We start from the raw sequence: 19,300 nt of genomic DNA, 5'->3' as shown, positions 1-19,300 counted from the left end.
GATGCATTTCCATTGGTGTTGTAATATGAGCAATTAACTAAGGAATCGGTTGAATTGCGGCAAATGCATGTTAATTTCGTGATTGCTAATGAAATAAAGATATCCTCTATGTTAAGCGACACGACAACCCTCACAGAAAACCATGAATGGTAGGCTCGGTTCTATGGATGGGGAGATCACATTTGTGAAGAGAGCCATTTTTTCAAGCTCTAGGGGTAGGGTAATGTAGTAATCGGAAAAAATATATATATAATAATAATAAAATAATAAAATAAAATTAATTAATTAAATTAATAAGTAAAATGAACAGTATGATAAAGAACAAATATATATATATATATATATGTGTGTGTGTGTGTGTGTGTGTGTATATATATATATATAAAAGGTATGAAAGCTTCTTAAAGAAGCTTTACTTTACTTTACTTTACTTAAGGTTTATTATATATATATATATTATTAAATTAGCACAAGCTTCTTTAAGAAGCTTTGGAAATCAAATTTTGGATTTTGGTGGGCGTGCTCTCTCTTCTCTCTCACTCTCTCTCTTCTCTCTCTCTCTCCTACAACTCTCTCTCTCTCTTCGATTCCGGGCTAGTTTTACGCCGGATCGACAAACCGAAACCACCACGACGCTCCTGGCAAAATTCTCTACAAGTCTGCCGGAACGGATCGTCAAGAAAACGAAATTGGATTTCATCCCAAATCCAAGGTAAGGCTTTATATTCAATATTTGGATTTTTGGCAGTTGAAGAAAGTGATATACGCGTAAAAATACTGAACTTTAATACTGGAAATTTTCAGTTCCAAGGTGTTGATTGGGAACGTTGGGAATCATCCCTAAGTTGAGGTAAGACTTTTTAAGTCGAATATGACTTAATGGTAGTTATAGAAAATGTTATACGTACGAAAATACTAAACTTTAATTCTGCGAGTTTTTATTTTCAGGGTGTTGAGTTGAGAACCTTGTGGGTACGGAGAAGATTTTCTTAGGGACTTTTCAGGAATCAGGTAAGGGGATAAACTAAGCTAGTTTTGTTTTGAGAAAATGTATGTATATATATATATAGCATCTGGTTTCAGGAAAAATAAATATATTTATATATATGATTTATATTTGGAAAATACTGTTTAAATGATGATATGTTGAATACGTAGAAAATTTGTTTAGTGTGGCATGAGTATAAAAATGTTGTGAAATACTATTTTTTTTTTGGAATGGGGACGATATAGTTTCTATGATGGAAAACCGGCGTACGGGCCGAGATATTTTTATATGTATATGTGATTTTCCGGCGTATGGGCCGTGCTATGTGGATGAGATTTGCCGGCGTACGGGCCGTGCTATGTGATTTGCCAGCGTACGGGCTGTGCTATGTGATTTGCAGGCATACGGGCCGTGCTATGTTAAAATGTGTAATACCGGCGTACAGGCCGATGATTTTCATGATACACGTATATATGTGAAATGATATGATTGATGTGAAAATAAATGATATGAGATATTTATGTATCACAGTTTTAGTATATGTATATGATATCAGAACCTGGTTGGCTTGGTCTAAGCTAGCACTCGTACGGTACCGTTGCTATGTGTCCATGGTCCTCGTGATCATGATATCTGTGTTAACGCCGCTCGCCCCTGGTGTACGGACCAGTTTGGGTAGACCCATCGGACCTACAGACTACTGTTTGACTTGGCAGTGGTCGGCCAGCCATTGTCAGGTCTCGCCTTCGGGCCACACAACCCAGTCATGTGGCGGTAATACATGACAACAGTCAGTTAACCTACCAGGATTGTTTTATGTTATTATTAGTGTATAAGATGAGAAATGTTTATGAAAATGCAGTATGTTCTGCCATGTGTTGATATGCATATGTTTTCCCATATTTGATAAACAGTATTGAATATGTTATGTATGGTATATGTAGAACACAGAATACTCATGTTGCCACACACTGGTATTAGTTTATTTCCCTTACTGAGAGGTGTCTTACCCCTAAATCTTATACATTTTTCAGGAACCCTTGATAGGAGAGCGGGAAAAGCCCCGCTGATCTAGATCAGTTGTCTGCCCTCTTTGGAAGGGTAAGTTTTGGTAGGGACAGTTAGGTTTTGTGGGAGATTGTCCCTAGATTTCATTTTTGAGATGTATATACTGTGAGATAGTAATTGTAGTGATTCTGGTATGTGTTATGCACATTATGATGAGATGTATATGATTTTATGCTTTCTGCTGCGTAGGCTTCTGCTGTATGTTTTGTTATATCCCTGGTGCCCACGGGCCCAGGTGGATTGTGACCTGCTGAGCTGGGATGTATGATGTGATGATAATTTATTTATATGTAAAAAAAAAAATATATGTGAAAAAGGAGCAGGTCGTTACAGGTAAAGCCTCCCATAAGATTCAATTTCTTAAACCAAAGTCTTTTAAAGGAAGTCGAAATGTGAAGCATCTAGAAATTTTTTTATAAGATGTGGGGTAGTACTTTGAGATTGCACACATTGCAAAGATCGAAAGGGTTGTCATTGCTTCAACTACCTATTTGACAATGCTAAATTGTGGACGTGCACTTTAATAGAGAATGATTTGAGTGTGAGTAGGCTTCATATTAAGACATGGGAGACACTAAAAAATAATTTAAAAGATAAATTCCTTCTTAGAAACACTATATAGGTTGCAAGGAATGCTTTGAAACAATTGAAGCAAATTGGCATGGTTCGTGATGATGCTAAGGAGTTTAGTCCCTTGATGTTGGACAACAAAAATATGTTAGAGGAAGACACATTTTCCTTCTTATTCGATTTACAGTTGTGATAACAAAAGGAATTGCAAAGACGGAGTATAAAAGATCTCTACGCAATTGTAGCAATAGTAGACACTTAATTAGTTGATTTTAGAATCAATACAAAGAGACCAAGGGTTCCAAATCCAATCCAAATAAAAACAAAGACAAATGCAAGGCTAAGGAAGAGAAAGGGAAGAAAAAGGTGTTAGGACCCTGTGAGCATCCAGAAGAGAATGACACCAAGAATTTTATATGGTTTGGTCAAGAACGACCTACGTCCATGGAGCACACACCAACTATTCAATAACTCGCCGGAAAAATGATACAATTCTCTCTCTCTCTCTCTCTCTCTTCCTTCCTTCACACTCTCAGCTCTCTCTGCACTGCTGTGCTATTCTGAGCTACTGTGCTTCTATACAATATCTTCCATAGCCCTCCTTTTATAGTGGCTTGGAATAAATTACATTTAAGATAAAAATTAATCACAAATGAGAGTTACAATGGGGATGATAATGAAGAGATAATTCCACGCGTTTTCTTGACTCAGCAACGCATCATCTCCAACTGTCTCTGGCTCCATCTCTAACAATCTCCCACTTGGAGACAGAGACACCTTCTCAACCAGAGTATCATGAATAAATGATGTGCTCATAACATGTCTTCAGGCATGAAGACCAATTGAAGTTGAACACAATTTCAGCTTCTTTGTAGTCGCCACCTTTCTATCTGCTCGATTTCTGCGGACTAATCTGATGGCTGTCAACTTCACAACTGGTGTAAAAAAGCCGGTGTAGTCAATCCCTTTCTTTTGCTCAAAGCCTTTGACTACCAACTGAGGCTTGTACCTTCTGGAGTTATCATGCTCCTTTTCGATTCTGTACACCCACTTGTTGTGAAGGCCTTTGGACAACTTCCACGTTCTGTTGAAGGTGAGGGACTTCCTCTCATCCTTCATCGCAAGCTCCCACTTGCTCGTATCTACCACCTGACATGCTTCATCGTAGCATTCGGGCACTCCTTCGTCTGTAGGAAGTAAGTAATCAATATACCTTCTGTCTGGTATATGAGACCGAGTAGATCTCCTAAGCTCCGGACTTGGAGTAGGAGATGGTGGTGCGACGATCTACTCCACTGGTTCCTCCACCTGAGGATTCTCGGTATCCTGCTGATGTGTCCCAACACATTCATGGGTGTTTATTTGGAAACTAACCCTCTTCTGTTTCCTGACTATACAATCCTCACACATGTCAACCTACACTGACTGTAGACCACTCAATTTTTCCTTTGAGTGCTTCACCCTGAGTCCCTTCTCGCTCATGTGACCAAGTTGTTGGTGCTAGATGTTGCTATCGTCACTTCCTACAGCAATTGAAATATACATAGAGGCATTGGAGGTTAGAAAAAGTGTTTCGCTTTTCTTACCTCGCACAATCGTTAGTACACCCTTTGAGACTTTCCATTCATCGCCAATGAATTTCGTCGTGTATCCCTCATCTGCGAGCTGACCAACTGAGATCAAATTCTTTCTTAGGTCTGGAATATACCTAACATCCTTCAGCTTCCATACTGACCCGTTTATATTGATCTTGACAACTCTCTTGCCGGTTACGTCGCAAGGTTGATCGTTACCAAGATACACTTTACCAAAATTACCTGGTGTGTACTCCTCTAGGCAATCTTTACAGCATGTGGCATGAAATGAGGCTCCGGAGTCTAAGACCCAAGACTCCTGCTTGCTCTCCGAAGAGCAGATCAACATCTCATCATTCTCGAAAGCAATATTTGCTTCTGTCTTTGCCCTCGTCTCGAATTCCTTCTTCTGACTCCTGCACTGGTTCTTGTAATGACTAGTCTTTCCACAGTTCCAGCACTCAATAGCTTTAGTGCTCTGAGAACTTGTGTCCTGAGTACCCCTGGGATTTCCAGATTGAGACCGCCTGGACCTAGATCTGCCGCGGTTGTTTGATCGTCCATGCCTGTTTCCTCTGCCTCGATTCTCCATGTTCAAGGCTGAACTCGAATTGGAGCTATGGTTCGGCTACATTCTTATTTCCTCCATCAAAATCATGCTGACAACCTCATCGTATACAAGCTTCGATTTTCCTGCGGAGCTATTGATGGCAGTGACGACACCATTCCAATTTTCAGGCAGCTGACTGAGAATCAGTAGAGCCCGAATCTCATCATCAAACGTTATCCCGACTGAGGCGAGTTGATCAGACAACTCATTGAAGTTATTCAGATGCCTGCTGAAACTCTCACTTGCAGACATATTCATCGTGAATAGTCTTTTCATGAGATGTACCTTGTTTGCGGCTGAAGACTGCTCATACATATTTAAGAGTGCATCCATCAGAGACTTGGTGGATATTATATGCTTGATATTGAACGCCACAGATTTCGACAACATCATTCTGATGGCTCCGAGGGCTTTTCAATCAAGCAACTCCCACTCGTCCTCGTTCATGGATGTTGGTTTACCCTTCAATGGTAAGTGCAATTCCTTCCCAAACAAATAGTCTTCTATCTGCATCTTCCAAAAATCGAAATTGTTCCCATTGAACATTTCGATTTTTAAGCTCTTTTCATTTGATATCTCGATTTCCTAATCTAGAGATGGAATTAGCTCAAATGGATAGCACGGATGGATCCGGAATGATCGAAAACCCCAAAAATGGTTCGAGTCGCTCGAAAAACGGACCCAAAATAACCCCCAAAAGCTTAGTCAAAGTTTTCAGTCAAACCTGGTCAAATCGTTGACGTGGCACTGCGACGTACTGCTGACGTGGCAGTGGGGTCTACCTGCTGACATGGCAGTGGGGTCCACCTGCTGACATGGCAGTGGGGTCCACTTGATGACGTGGCGCCTCTGCCACGTGGCACTCCTACTGACGTGGCCCTGCTGGCGCGTGCGTGGTATGTGCGCTGACGTGGCGCTGTGTACAGACCCAGGTCAGGAACCAGATCTCGGGTTCACCCGGATCTGAGTCACCTACAGGGTCGGGTCGGGTCGAGGCGGAACGGGTGAAGAAGACTCGTGCGGTGCGTGTAGCGCGTGAGGAGACGTTCACCGGCGCGTGGACAACGCGTGAAGTGGTGTCTTGCTCCGGCAAGTCGCGTAGGGGTGCATGCGGGCTTGTCTGAACTCCGTTCGAGCTCCAGCGGGCACCCTTCTCTTCGTCTCGACGAGAAGAATACGATGGTGACGTCAAAACACAGTTTTGATCTACTGGACAGAGCTCTGAATTTCGGGATGACTTCCGATCTAGATTTTCTGCTCCAACCGGGCTCTAATACCACTTGTTAGGACCCTGTGAGCATCCAGAAGAGAATGACACCAAGAATTTTACGTGGTTCGGTCAAGAACGACTTACGTCCACGGAGCACACACCAACTATTCAATAACTCACCGAAAAAATGATACAACTCTCTCTCTCTCTCTCTCTCTCTCTCTTCCTCCCTTCACACTCTCAGCTCTCTCTGTACTGCTGTGCTATTCTGAGCTACTGTGCTTCTATACAATATCTTCCACAGCCCTCCTTTTATAGGGGCTTGGAATAAATTACATTTAAGATAAAAATTAATCACAAATGAGAGTTACAATCGGGATGATAATGAAGAGATAATTCCACGCGTTTTCTTGACTCAGCAACGCATCATCTCCAGCTGTCTCTGGCTCCATCTCTAACAAAAGGGAAAATAGTGCAAATCTAAGCTGGAGTGGAACAATCAAAATAACGAAAAGCAAACTTCCCAAAATTTTCAAAATTTTGATTGCATCACTTGTAATAGTCTCCATCGAGCCCAAGATTGTCTCAAACAAGAGAAACTAAATGTTTGGTAGCCTCAAATTTGAAGGAGGGTGACTTGGATGCTAAAAGACCATCACATGTTAACATGTTACAGTTGTTGACCCATAAAGCCCCATGTTGCTTACTGGTCTAAGACCTCTCTTTGGTCAATATACACCCCTCGAGCCACTCTATTTAAGTCCCCTAACCCCTTTGAATCGAAAAAACTAAAAACAAGATCCAAGAGCCTTCCCCTTATTTTTTTGGCTGCCTACTGCTTCTCTCCTTTTGAACTCCATATCTAATTCTCCAATCTGAGGGCCATTGCCCCTCATATTAGTCAAAATCGAAGAAAACCAACTCTTGGGATTGTTCTCCACATTTAGGTCTCTCTCTCTCTCTTACTTAGACCGTGAATATTCTATGAGTGTGTTGAGTGCAGAGCATATATATGTATGAGTGGACTACAAGTTGCAATGTGTAAGGGCAAAGCATGCGTATAGCATGCGTATGTGGCAAATGGGAGTGAGACATATTCTAAATTACGAATATTATTATTTTTTAATTAACAATTTCATTAATAATTATTTTAATTATTTATAATTAAAATGTAAATAGTTTCTACTAAAAATAGGTATAAGATTATTATTTTTAATTAATAATAATCTTATTATTAATGTATATTATAATTAATTTGTGTTAAAATAGTATTAATAACTAAATTAAAAATTTTGACTTATTAATATTAATTTAAATTTATAGATGGTTCTTTTTATTCATTCCAAGATTTAATTATATTATATTAATAATTAATAGCTTAGAATACATAATAAAATAATATAGGATTAATTTTTAATTAAAAATTTAATTAATAATTATTTTCACTATTTTTAATTAAATAATTAAATATTTTTATTAAGTGAAAAATACAATATTATTTTTTGATTAATAATAATCTTGTTCTTAATATATATATATATATATATATATAAAACATATGATTATCATATTAATTTATGTTAAAATAATATTATTGATTAAATTAATATTTTTAATTTTTATTATTAATTTAAATTAATAGATGGTTTTTATTCTTTATTCCAAAATTTAATTATGTTTCATTAATAATCAATATATTATAATACATAATAAAATAATATATGATTATCTTCTAATATATTTTTTAAATTATAAAATAGCCAGTAAATTTTCTTATATTTATAAAATTTACCTCGTCTGTGAACAGTATCATTTATAAGTGGCCAAAAGCTATCCTGAATTGCTTCTCAAAATTCACTTAAAATAGTTCTCAAAAAATGGTTCTGGAAAAACACTTATTACAATAAGTCCTTGTTGTAGTACAAACCAAACATCACTTAAAAAAAAAAAAAAAAGTAAAGCACTCATTTTAAGTGATAAGTATTATAAGCACCTTTTTTTTTTTAAGTGCTTCCAAATGGAGATTGATACCAATATATTGTTGTATATCACTCAAAGTAGCTCTCATCCTCTTTTCATTTACAAAATCTAAGTCTTGAGGTAGCAAGTTCATTTTAGTCGTACCTTGATACTTGTAATTCTTGAATCAATCTCGAATTAATTTGGGATAAAGTTGAATTCAATGGAGCAAATTCAAGTAAAAACCAAGGGTTGGACACATCAAATACCTTGAGCTTGAAGTCTTGCTTGCCTTGAGAGCATTACATAATTTCCCGTCCAATATATTGACATCTTTCTTTTTCTTTTTTTCTTTTTAAATAAAAAATATAAACTCTATTGATATGCCCTCACTTTTGGCAGAAGAATACTTCTAATCTATTAACATCTAGTTATTATTATAATAATTATTATTGTTTCTATTATATAACTAATATTAGTATTATATACATGATCTATTATTATAATTATTATGAAATGTTATTGTTATAATATTAATTGAAAATATTATGTACATTAGCAAGATAATAATAATAAAAATAATAATTATTACTATTATTATTATTATTATTATTATTATTTTTGTTGTTGTTGTTATTGTTGTTGATTATGTGAAATTAATATTATTATTATTATTAAACTAATTATGTATATTATCAATTAATATTTTTAGTACTAACTGTTTATTAATTATATTTTTCTATCCTTATACATTATTATTATTATTACTATTACTACTACATTTACCTAAATTTTTTCGATTATTTATCATTTTAATTTATTTAGATTTTCTGCTTATCTCATTAATAAAAAATCTAAAAATATAAATACATGCCTTAAAAATAATCAAAAAATAGAAATCCTAAATTTTTGTTTAAAGTAAATAAAATTCCTTATCAAACAAAACAAGTCAAATTACTTTAGTAAGTTGAGACCATTATTTCAATCCAAGTAATTTTTAAGAATGTTTTGTTGCATTAACTACATTTGTGTTCATTCAATTCCTCATTGTATTTTGAGAGTCCTTTTCCTAGTGAAGCATAACCCAATTTAAATATTTTAAACCAACTCATGAATAAGACTAAGATCATTTGATTCCCATTAATTCTTAAGCCGATTAAGGAGACATAAATTACGATCAAAGAAATATAAGAAAGTTTGCTATCAACTTTAAAATCATTACATTTTCAAGAAACTTCGCTTTAGATTTGAATGTGAGGCACAACATACATACTCCAACAATACATGGCCATCAACCGAATGAAATAATTTTGAAAACATCTTAAGTTACTAAAGAAAATTAAAACATAAAACCGGAAAATTGAATTAACAATTCAACACCCCCCCACCCCCCCCAAAAAAGAAGAAGAAAACCCTAATCTTAGGATTGAATTTTCTCCAAAAATTACATTAATCTTTCCTCATCCAAATTTCAATATCTAGACTAGATGTCTTCTTGTAGGGCTTGAACTCCCACAACCATTTGGCAAAGTTTTGAAGGGAGTTGAATTTCAATTTGGGGTTGGAAAATGGAGATGCCAAAGCATGATTTTGGAGCAGTCCTCTGGTGGGATTCCCTTTAAGTTGGTCTCATCTTCAAGAACTTCTTGTTTCACAAACTTTATGGAATTCTGAACAAGCAATTAATAAAAAAAGTGAAAAACTTCTTCTCGGTCACAAACTTAAAAATTCATATATATAAATACATGTAAATATGTCTAATCGGGTCAACTCAAGTGGTGAAGGCGACTTGTGACTTTGGTGACCTCAAGGTCACTGGTTCGATTCTCTCTTGAAATATTACGCCGGTGAATTACCAAAAATGCGTCAATGGACGGACGACTTTTACTCTCGGATTTGATGCCGCACCATAGTGTCCAAAGTGACACGATAATGTTGAAATTTCCAAATTATAATATATATAATCTTTCCAACTAATCATGGCAATGTACATTTGGTGTGTAAGTGGTTTGGAGGTTGGCCAAATGTGTACTATATGTGGATTATTAGTTCTAGGGCAGGGTGGGGTTGGTGAGACCCCTGATCCATTAGGTAAGTATGCATATTATATATTATGTTGTCCCATGCATTTTCCACCAAAAAAATATCACATTTTTTTAATATAAAAAAAAAAAAAAAAAAAAAAGAATTTTAGTCTAATGCTATTGGGACTATGATAATTATCACAGGTACCTCACCAAACACTTTTTTTTTTAATAAAAAATATCAGTCCATTTTTAAGTCAAGTACTGAAATGTCATATTTAATTAATATATGAGTCAATTTTTTTGCTAAGCAATATATGGGTCATTTTAGGAATTTAATCAATTAATTTAAAATAATAATAATATCTCTTAATAATATATAAGGCGTACATTGCTAAGCAATATATGGGTCATTTTTAGCTTTACAAAAAATTATGACAAACTTAATTAATTTTTCATTTTTTATAATGTTTATATGAATTAAACGAACAATGATAAATAATTATTGCTTGTTTGTGAAAATAGTTTTATTTTTTTTTAAACTTTTATGTAATTACGAAAATATCACATTGTTGTTCAATTTCTAAACTTATGTAGAAAAGTTAGAAACATATTTTTTTTCTAAAAAAAATGTTACAAATAGTTTTATTTTTCACATTGTTGTTCAATTTTCTTATTTTTCAAATTGAAAACATATTTATATAATTTTTCAATGTTATCAGAACTCGGATAGTTTAGTTCAGTTTTATGAAGCATGATACCGTAGTTATATGTTTATGATCACGAATATGTTAGTGCTACCACACATTTTATGTAGAGTATGGAAAATGACATTCGATGTGAATTTATGGGAGTGTCGTAGTTCTCTTGGTAGATCGGTATAGGTGGAACAGGCCCATCGTACTTACAGACTTATGTTTGACTTAGCATGGTAGGTCAGTCATTGTTAGGTCCCGCCTTCGGACTACACAACCCTGTCATATGGGGGGTAAGACATGACGACAACTAACTAACTATCTATTCTGGTAATTCAAAGTCAGCTTAAGAGTCGGTTCAATGAGACCCCTCATGCATTAGGTAAGGTATGCATATTATATTATGTTAGTATCATAGGTACCTCACCTAACCCACTTTTGATAAGAGATTTTTAAAAAAGAGCTTATAGAGATTATTGTAAAAATTATTTAATTTCCTATAGAAAAAAAAGTTCATAGAAATAAAAAGTTTATTATGAATGTCTTGCAAAAAAAAAACAAAAAAGTAATAAGGCGTAACAAAATATTTAAAATGAGTAAACTTGAGTACGCTAATTTTAGATTTGAATTTAAGTGAATAAATTAATATAAAATTGTATTAAATTTCTTACGAATCTTAAATTTGAGAGAATAGAATTTAAGACTCAAAAACTATACTACTTGAATTCACCTATACTTCCAAACAGTAGAAAAGTGGAGGGAATGGCAAACCTGGGAGGAATCTTGGGCGGAAGAAATGCGGCCCCATCTCTCAGGGTCCCATAGGATTGAACTGTTGAAAGCAAAACTTGAAATATGAACAGCAGGGGACCTTCTCTCTGTTTCATTCCACACTTTCCTTCTCAGATGCCATCCGATCACCTGTGATGAGTCGCACACTGGCCCTTCGATTATCGCCTTGTTCCTGTTTGGCCACAGTAGCGCGATTGGCCATGTCCCAAACACCCTGCCAATTCAATTTCCAAGTTCATCAATTTGGATCGAGTGTCGGCCATTTGACACCGTTTTGCTTTGAGGTATTTTAAGCATAGTACTTTTTGAATAAAATTTATATTGACTTTGTTTAAATCTAAAATTTGAAATTTATATTCTCGAGCACTATGGTTTTAAAATCCGGACGGGTGACTAACTAGGTTAAGCGATCGGGTCGATTCGACCGGTGGTTGAGCTGGTGGTCGAATTAATGATGTCAATATGACATAATATGTAATATGTATATATATATATATATATATATATATATATATATATATGTATGCCTAATATTGTATGCAATAATATTTTCTTGCAAAAATAATATTATATCATTTACATACAAAAATATTATAAAGATATTAATTGTATTCATTGAAAGTCAAAAAATAATGACTAATGGCCATTTTAATTAAAATTTTGAATTTCTTTTCTTGTTTTCAAAAAATATTCTTCATAATTTATTATTTTATTTTCATTCAAAAAATATTTGCTAAAATAGTCATTTATTTTTTATTTTATTGGAAGAAGATAGAATTTATTAATTTGGGAAACGTAACTTGAACACAATAAATAAATAAATAAATTGCACTCCATCATTCGCTTAGGCCAACAATTTAGTGTGGTGGTACAACATAGTCTTTTATTCCTTTCAAGTGAAGTCCCTACACCTAAACATATTTTTTTCTTTTTAAAGTAAAGGACCGAGTTAGCCCACCTTCAACCCTAGTTCGGACCGACTTGACTGGGCAAATCCCAATTCGGCTCATTTTTTATCTTGGTGGGCTAACTAGACCGACTTGGTGTCTAGTTTCAATTGAACCGAGTTGAGCCAGCTGGTTTGATCCAAGTCTTCAAACCATGTCAAACACAACCTTAAATAACTTTTGTTTGATGAATTAGAATTATACTTCATTAAGGGTGGCCCAAGTTGAGTTACCCAATCCTCTTTTACTTTTTAACTTTTTTCTTAGGCTATGCAAATATTAGACACTTGTCTTTTCAAAGTTGTAGTGTTGTTACTTCCTTGAGTCCATGCATGCCACCAAGCCAAACCCTTTGAGGCTACGCTTCATACGAAAGAATTATTAGTTTATTTAGATTAAGGATTTATTTCCTTTCTTGCGCTTGTGATGCTTTATGTTATTTTCTGAAGTTTTGTTTGTTTTTCACTTATAGTTGTTTAGTTTTTATTTATTTATTTGGTTACTAGTTTTATTGGTTTTGAATAAGTTAGTTAAGTTAGTATTAGAGTTTTGAGATTTGATTTTGTTGTCCCAAGTCTCAAAGTTGGAACCATAGTATTCCTCCACCATAAGTGATGAGTTTTCTAATAAAAATATGAGGTGCCGTCATCTTTTTTCAAAAAAAAAAAAAGAGAAAGAAAGAAAGAAAGAAAATGAAATAAGAAGAAAACTCATTTTTCACTATATTTCTCCTACTATATCAAATACTACTAAAAACGAAAAATTATTTTAAAATAGTTTAAAAAATAAGAAAGAATAAATATAAATGATTCATAAAATCATATTTTTATTCATTGATTCAATACATTTTTTATTTTTTATTTTTAATAATTAAACATGAAAAAGTGAATTCTTTTATATTTCTGTTTCCTTTTCTTAAGATTTGCGTCATACCCTCATTCTAAAAAGTAATATACATATTATTCATCATAATTTAAATTAAACCTCACTTTATACGACAAAGCGCAAGCGATTTGAAATCTTATACAAATTATAATAATAGTAATAATAATAAACACACAATATAATATATTTTAATATTAGCATGTCTTATAAGTGGAGATGTAAACTCACAGCATCACTAGTAGTTCAATAAAATTTGAAATTCTATGTACCAAATTTTTTTATTTTTAATACTATTTATGTCTTATTTGAAAAATAAAAAATATGAGAGAAATGAAAGGAAAATATTAAGTAATCCTTCCTTTCATGTTTGGTTGTTGAAGAAAGTAAGAAGGAAAATAAAATACATAATAAATGAATGAATGTAATTTTAATTTTACATATCATTAACATTTAATTTTTGTTAAAATTTTTGTTAAAATTTTAAATTTTATTTATTTATTTAAAAAAAAAAAAAAAGGAAAAAAGAAAAAAGAGAGAAACTAACTCAATTCTTCTGATCTCTTCAAAGAAGTTGAGGTCGTAGACATTGTGAAGGCCCGCGAAATGCACAATGCCGCTGAGTCGGTGATGCTCGATGTGAGTCAGCGCCAAATTCCTCTGCCCATCCATTTCCGCCTCCGCCTCCGCCTCCGTCAAATTCTCCTTCATCACCAAATGCCTGTACATTACCTTCGTCTTCCTCAGCACCTCCGACACCTCCTCCGTCTCCGGCTGCGCCTCCACCACTATCCACACCACCGGCGGCGCCACCAGGCTCAGAGTGTTCCCCAACCTCCTCAACAACGCCCCCCTGAACTCCTCTCTCCCGCTTGTCGGAGTCACCACGATCAGCAGCCTTCTCGGTACCAACTTCTCCTCACTTTCCTCCTCCGCCTCTTCTTCTTTTTCCTCCCCCTCTGTCGGGAATTTCAGCTTCTCGTCAGAAGACCTCGCCGTCACGGCCACGGGAGTCTCCGCTCTCAGGCTCCTGTTGGCGTGCGCCGCCTCTGCCCCCGAAATCTCGGTCGGCTGGGGCGAAATTTCGGACTGGTTAGACCCCAGGTGGCTCTGGAAAATTGTGGTTTTGGCGGTGGGCATGAAGCCGGTGAAGAATCCCATGACGAAGCAGAGGGAGAAATGGATGGCGGCTTTCTTCCATAGCTGAGCTTTCTTCTTACTGGATCTTTCCGCAGAACCCATCTCTCTGAATAAGACACCAAAACCGAATTGTGCCTCAAAATTCAAAAACTGGAAGAGGGCATTTTATATTTGAATTTTGAAGATTGAAGGTTACAGTTTTGGCAAGAAATCTAATTTCCTTTACAATTTTAAATGAAAATTTTAATTTCAGTACAAAGTAAGCCAACGGAAAGTATGATGGGTACCGGCGACCTCATAATGTTTGTGGCTTGAAGTAAAAGAAATATGGAGGGGGGAAAAACAGAGGAAGAGGATTTGAGCTGCTCTCTGCACCAAATGGTTGGTGGGATGGAAACCCATTACCTAAAATTTTTAAATATGCTGAATCATTTGTATTAATGATGGTTTGGAATTGGGGTTTTGTTTTGGCAGTTGATGTTTAAGGATTAACTGGACTGAGTTGACTCGAAACTCGACCCGGTTTACTCAGTCTTTGAGATGAAAATATCCACATAGAACAAAAGAAAAGAGGACCCAAATCTGATGGAGCCCAAAACAGAGTAAACTGGAGCGATTATTAGTAGAGTAGATTTGTTGTGGTTTACAGTTCTATTTCATTTTCTAGAGAATTATAAACACATTATTTTATTTTTAAAATTTTGAATATTTATATAAACATTTTGAAATATAATAAAAATCTAATTTTCAATGTTTACGTGGGAAACTCAAAATATAGTTTTGTGCCCTTTTAGTTGCGGAAAAAAAATATTTTTTTATTTTTAGTTTTTCAAAGAATTACAAAAAAAAAAAAGGCTTATTTTAAAAATTTTCAATATTTGTATTAAAAGTTAGAAAATAAAGGGTTTGACACAAGCAAGTAGTGTCAAAATTGTTTATTATTGCTCATTTATTTTATACAAATCTCATAAGTATGAAAAATTAGTTAAATTTTTTATACTTTATAAAAAAAAAAACCTAAAATGAAAAATAAAATTTATTTTCCATGGTCATACAGTTCTTAAATGTTTTAATATTGCATATTGTAAAGTTAGAGAAGAGAAAGGAAAGAAAAAAAAAAGTCTATCAATAGTTTTCCCCAATATAATGTACAACTTTAGAACATTCTTACCCCCATGGGCATGGCGCGGTGAAAAAGGCGTTGACACGTAAGAAAGAGCTTCATGTGTTCGAACTTAGTAGATACACGATGTAGGTTCAAGAGTACAATTTTGAATAGAGAAGGTAATTCTTTAATTCCTTCAAGTGAATCAAGAAACTAGCACCCTATAGCATCCATTCTATAAATGGTTAGCTCTTACCTTGTGTGCATGTGTGTCTTCCTCACAAAAATAAAATAAAATAAAATAATTTTTTGTAATAAAGCCGTAAAAAATATATGAAAAAATAGGATATTAAAGGAGCCAATCAACCTCCTTTAGAGGTCGGTTAACTTGCCTTGCTCTCGAGCAAGGCATGTCAACCATCCTCTAATGGGCGATCGACCACCTAAAAAAGACAACATCCCCCTTTTATTTTTTACAAAAAAAAAAAATCTATTACTCAACCCCTCTTCAAAAATGTTTTCATAAGGTTCATGAAGGACCTATCCTCATAGTGACCTTATTACTTTGATACATTTTTAAAAACAACAAACATTTACACAAACACAAAGAAAAGGAAAAAAGAAAAAAGAAATGATTTTGATTTTTTGGTTGTTATGGTTATATATACAAAATATAGTTTTTACATATTCTCAAAATAGTAATCAAGTCATCTGCAGTTCATCAAAGCATTTTAAAATTTCGAATTAGAAAATATTTTGATGATTCTTGAAATCACATGAAGTTTTTGACTGAAAAATCCATATTTGATTGAAAAGTACAACTTTTCATAAAACTCTCTACAAAAACAAAACCTTGAACCTTGTTAAAGTTATAAAATCAAATATTTCTCCACCCTTAAGTCAATTCATAGGGATTACTTTGAAAAATGTCATTTTTTCTAATTTACCTGAAAATTAGATTTTTTTTTGTGGAAAATAACAAACCCACCTCGAAATCTTGTTAAAAGTAAACTTGAAAACCTCTAGAAAATACCCAAAAATCCACATCATTGGCATTCATTCCAAAAATTTTAAATTCCTTTTGAAAACACTTGAAAATGGATTTCTGATTTTTTTTTTAATGGGGAAAATCATAAAACCACATCAAGATATCAACAACCAAACCCAACCATACACTCTGTTGAGTGTTTCAACTTATCAACATCACTAAAATTCTTAAAAAGTTCGGAAAAAAAAAAGGCTAAAAATTAGCCTTTGGACTGGACGATCGACCACATCTCAAAGGTAAGTCAAATGTCTATAGAGGTACAAGGGTGGTCAACCGTGCCTTGAGGTTAATCAACCATCTACATACATTCTTGTTTTCTCCCACCAAATTTGCATGAAATTCAATGATTCGAATGCATAAGACTTACCTTGTCTTATCTAGGATGACATCTTGATTTGAAATTCGAACATGCATATGTAGGACTATATAGAAATAAATAATAAAATTTAGTTTTTATCCAAATATGTACGTTTTGAGATATGGAATGTCAAAATCACAAGTGGTTTGGCACAATACATGCAAACCACTTCCACATCACTAAAGAATTATGAAAGACACTGATAAATACATGGCATAAACTAATTTCACAACCGCCTATAATATTTAATGCAAAAACTACCATGTGACTTGAAATCAAGGGTAATAAGACTAACCTAAAGATATGTAGCAATGTATTTCAAGTGGGAAATGAACTTGCATACACTCAAAGATTACCCAAAGAAGAAGAGATATTGATCTAATCTCTTCAATACTCCTCCCAAAATGGAATTTTTTCTACCACCCCCAAATAAAATCGAACTCTCTTGATTCTCACTCTTATCCCCCACTTGGACATATGCGAAATGGTCCATGCATGGTCTATAGGTGGAGGGAAATGAGGTTCGAGATTCTGAATTTGAAAAAATTCAGAATCTTAACCACCATAACCATCAATTATCAACCAACAACTGCTTATATTGTTGTCTAACATGTGACAATGACCAAGACACTTGGCATATACCCATATCTATCAACCAATCAAATCAAAACAATTCAAATTTTGAATTTTAACTGAACGGTTGACTATTTCATGAATGCCCGTCAACTGCTATTGAGGTGATACCAAAAGGTTCTTCGCAAAAAAATGGGGAAAAAGGTTCAGTCAAACACTTTGTTTGTTTAGCTTAATTATTCAAATATTCAAACAAATTAAGAAATTATTTTGATAAAAAGTGACTACAGATAGTACATATTTGTGTATTTATGTATGCCTATATAATCTTTTCATTTTCTCCACATATATTTTTAAATTTTTTTCACCAGCTTCCTTAACTATTTTATTTTGGGATCATCTAGAACCTCTAATAGAAAAGTTTTTTTTTTTAAATGCACTATATTAGTAAGTACTAATAATAAGTATTGCATCGAAAAAAACATTAAAAGTCAAAAGTGTCATTTAGTCATATATATATAAGTAGAGATTTTAAGTATTAGTGAAATAACTAGCCTTTGAAAAGTCACATATATAATATATATAGTGTGAACATATTATAATAGTATTATCTTTATATTATTTATTTTTTAAGGTGAGAATAACTTCTGAAATAACTAGATTTCCAATATATTTAATAGTAAGATAATTTCAATTTAAATAGATGAAAGTAGAAATCAAATCAATGTGAAGGTTAGTAGTTGAGTAAATAAAAGCTAGCGATGAGATAAATAAGTATTAAATTCAAAAGTAACTTTTCATTAATTTGGTGTGATTTGTGAAATGAGTAAGTAGGACACACTATACTATTAAACCCAGGCTTTATTGCTCGGATTGAGATTATAGATTTCACACATTTAGGTTTAAATTAAAAACTAATTGATAGTGATTAGATGATATAACCCTATATAAGACAAATAACAAATAAGAAGCTATTGCGTTGAACTTATTGTAATAATCCCAAAAAGGGATATAAAAGATTAGTGGAGTGATTCTCAAAAAAATAAATAAATAAATAAATTAATTAATTAATCGGATTCTTAAAAAAATAATAATTAAAATTTATTTTTATTTTTATTAATAAAATATATTCTTATTAATATTAATTAAATATATCATTATTATTATTATTATTCTTTTCAGGAGATGGATTTGTTTTCCTTTGGTTTTTTTTTTTTTTTTTTCTTTCTTCTTCTTCTTCTTCTTCTTCTACTTTTCTTTTTCTTTGTCCTTTCCTGCACGCACAAATACTCTCTCTCTCCTCTCATTCTCTCTCTCCTTGATTTCGTGGCGGATTTTCGCTCGATCGAAAATCAGAAGATACCGCTGGACTCCATTTTTCGCTGCCATCGTTTCTACCAGAGCGGATCAGTGGTAGGAGCGGCGTAAGCGTATCTCCTAAGGTAAGTCAATTTCCTTTTTTTCTTTAATTTCTTACAAATTATAAGTTCAATCGACGAACGAACACTATCACGAGAATTTAGAAATGATTCTCTACAAGTCTAGCGGGACGAAATTCTCGTGGGATCGTCATGGGTAAAACCTCAAATTTGGGGTATGGGGGTTATTAAGGGGCTTATTTTTAATTAATTTGGATTAATTTGGAAATACTAAAATATTGAGCATTTTGGGTTAAAGTAGAATTTCTGAAATTTAGGACCCAGGTGAGCGCCGCGGGTGGTAATTTTGGGACCCGCAGACAAAATTTAGAAAATTAA

General features: G+C 33.8%; 1 protein-coding gene across 1 annotated transcript; it reads right to left on the bottom strand.

Moving 5' to 3' along the window:
• Positions 1-9,154: 9,154 nt before the first annotated feature.
• Positions 9,155-14,788, bottom strand: LOC131168412 (beta-1,4-xylosyltransferase IRX9). The gene is made up of 3 exons (XM_058127800.1): positions 13,867-14,788; positions 11,470-11,704; positions 9,155-9,649 (listed from the first exon to the last, which is right to left on the bottom strand). Exons 1-3 carry the CDS (start codon positions 14,559-14,561, stop codon positions 9,530-9,532), a joined length of 1,050 nt encoding a protein of 349 aa, XP_057983783.1. The 5' UTR covers positions 14,562-14,788; the 3' UTR covers positions 9,155-9,529.
• Positions 14,789-19,300: the final 4,512 nt, after the last annotated feature.

This window comes from Malania oleifera, chromosome 11 (genome assembly GCF_029873635.1).
Source record: "Malania oleifera isolate guangnan ecotype guangnan chromosome 11, ASM2987363v1, whole genome shotgun sequence".
Classification (NCBI taxonomy): Eukaryota; Viridiplantae; Streptophyta; class Magnoliopsida; order Santalales; family Ximeniaceae; genus Malania; species Malania oleifera.
Note: the sequence above shows the minus strand (reverse complement) of the source record. Positions and strands in the feature narration are given on the sequence as shown.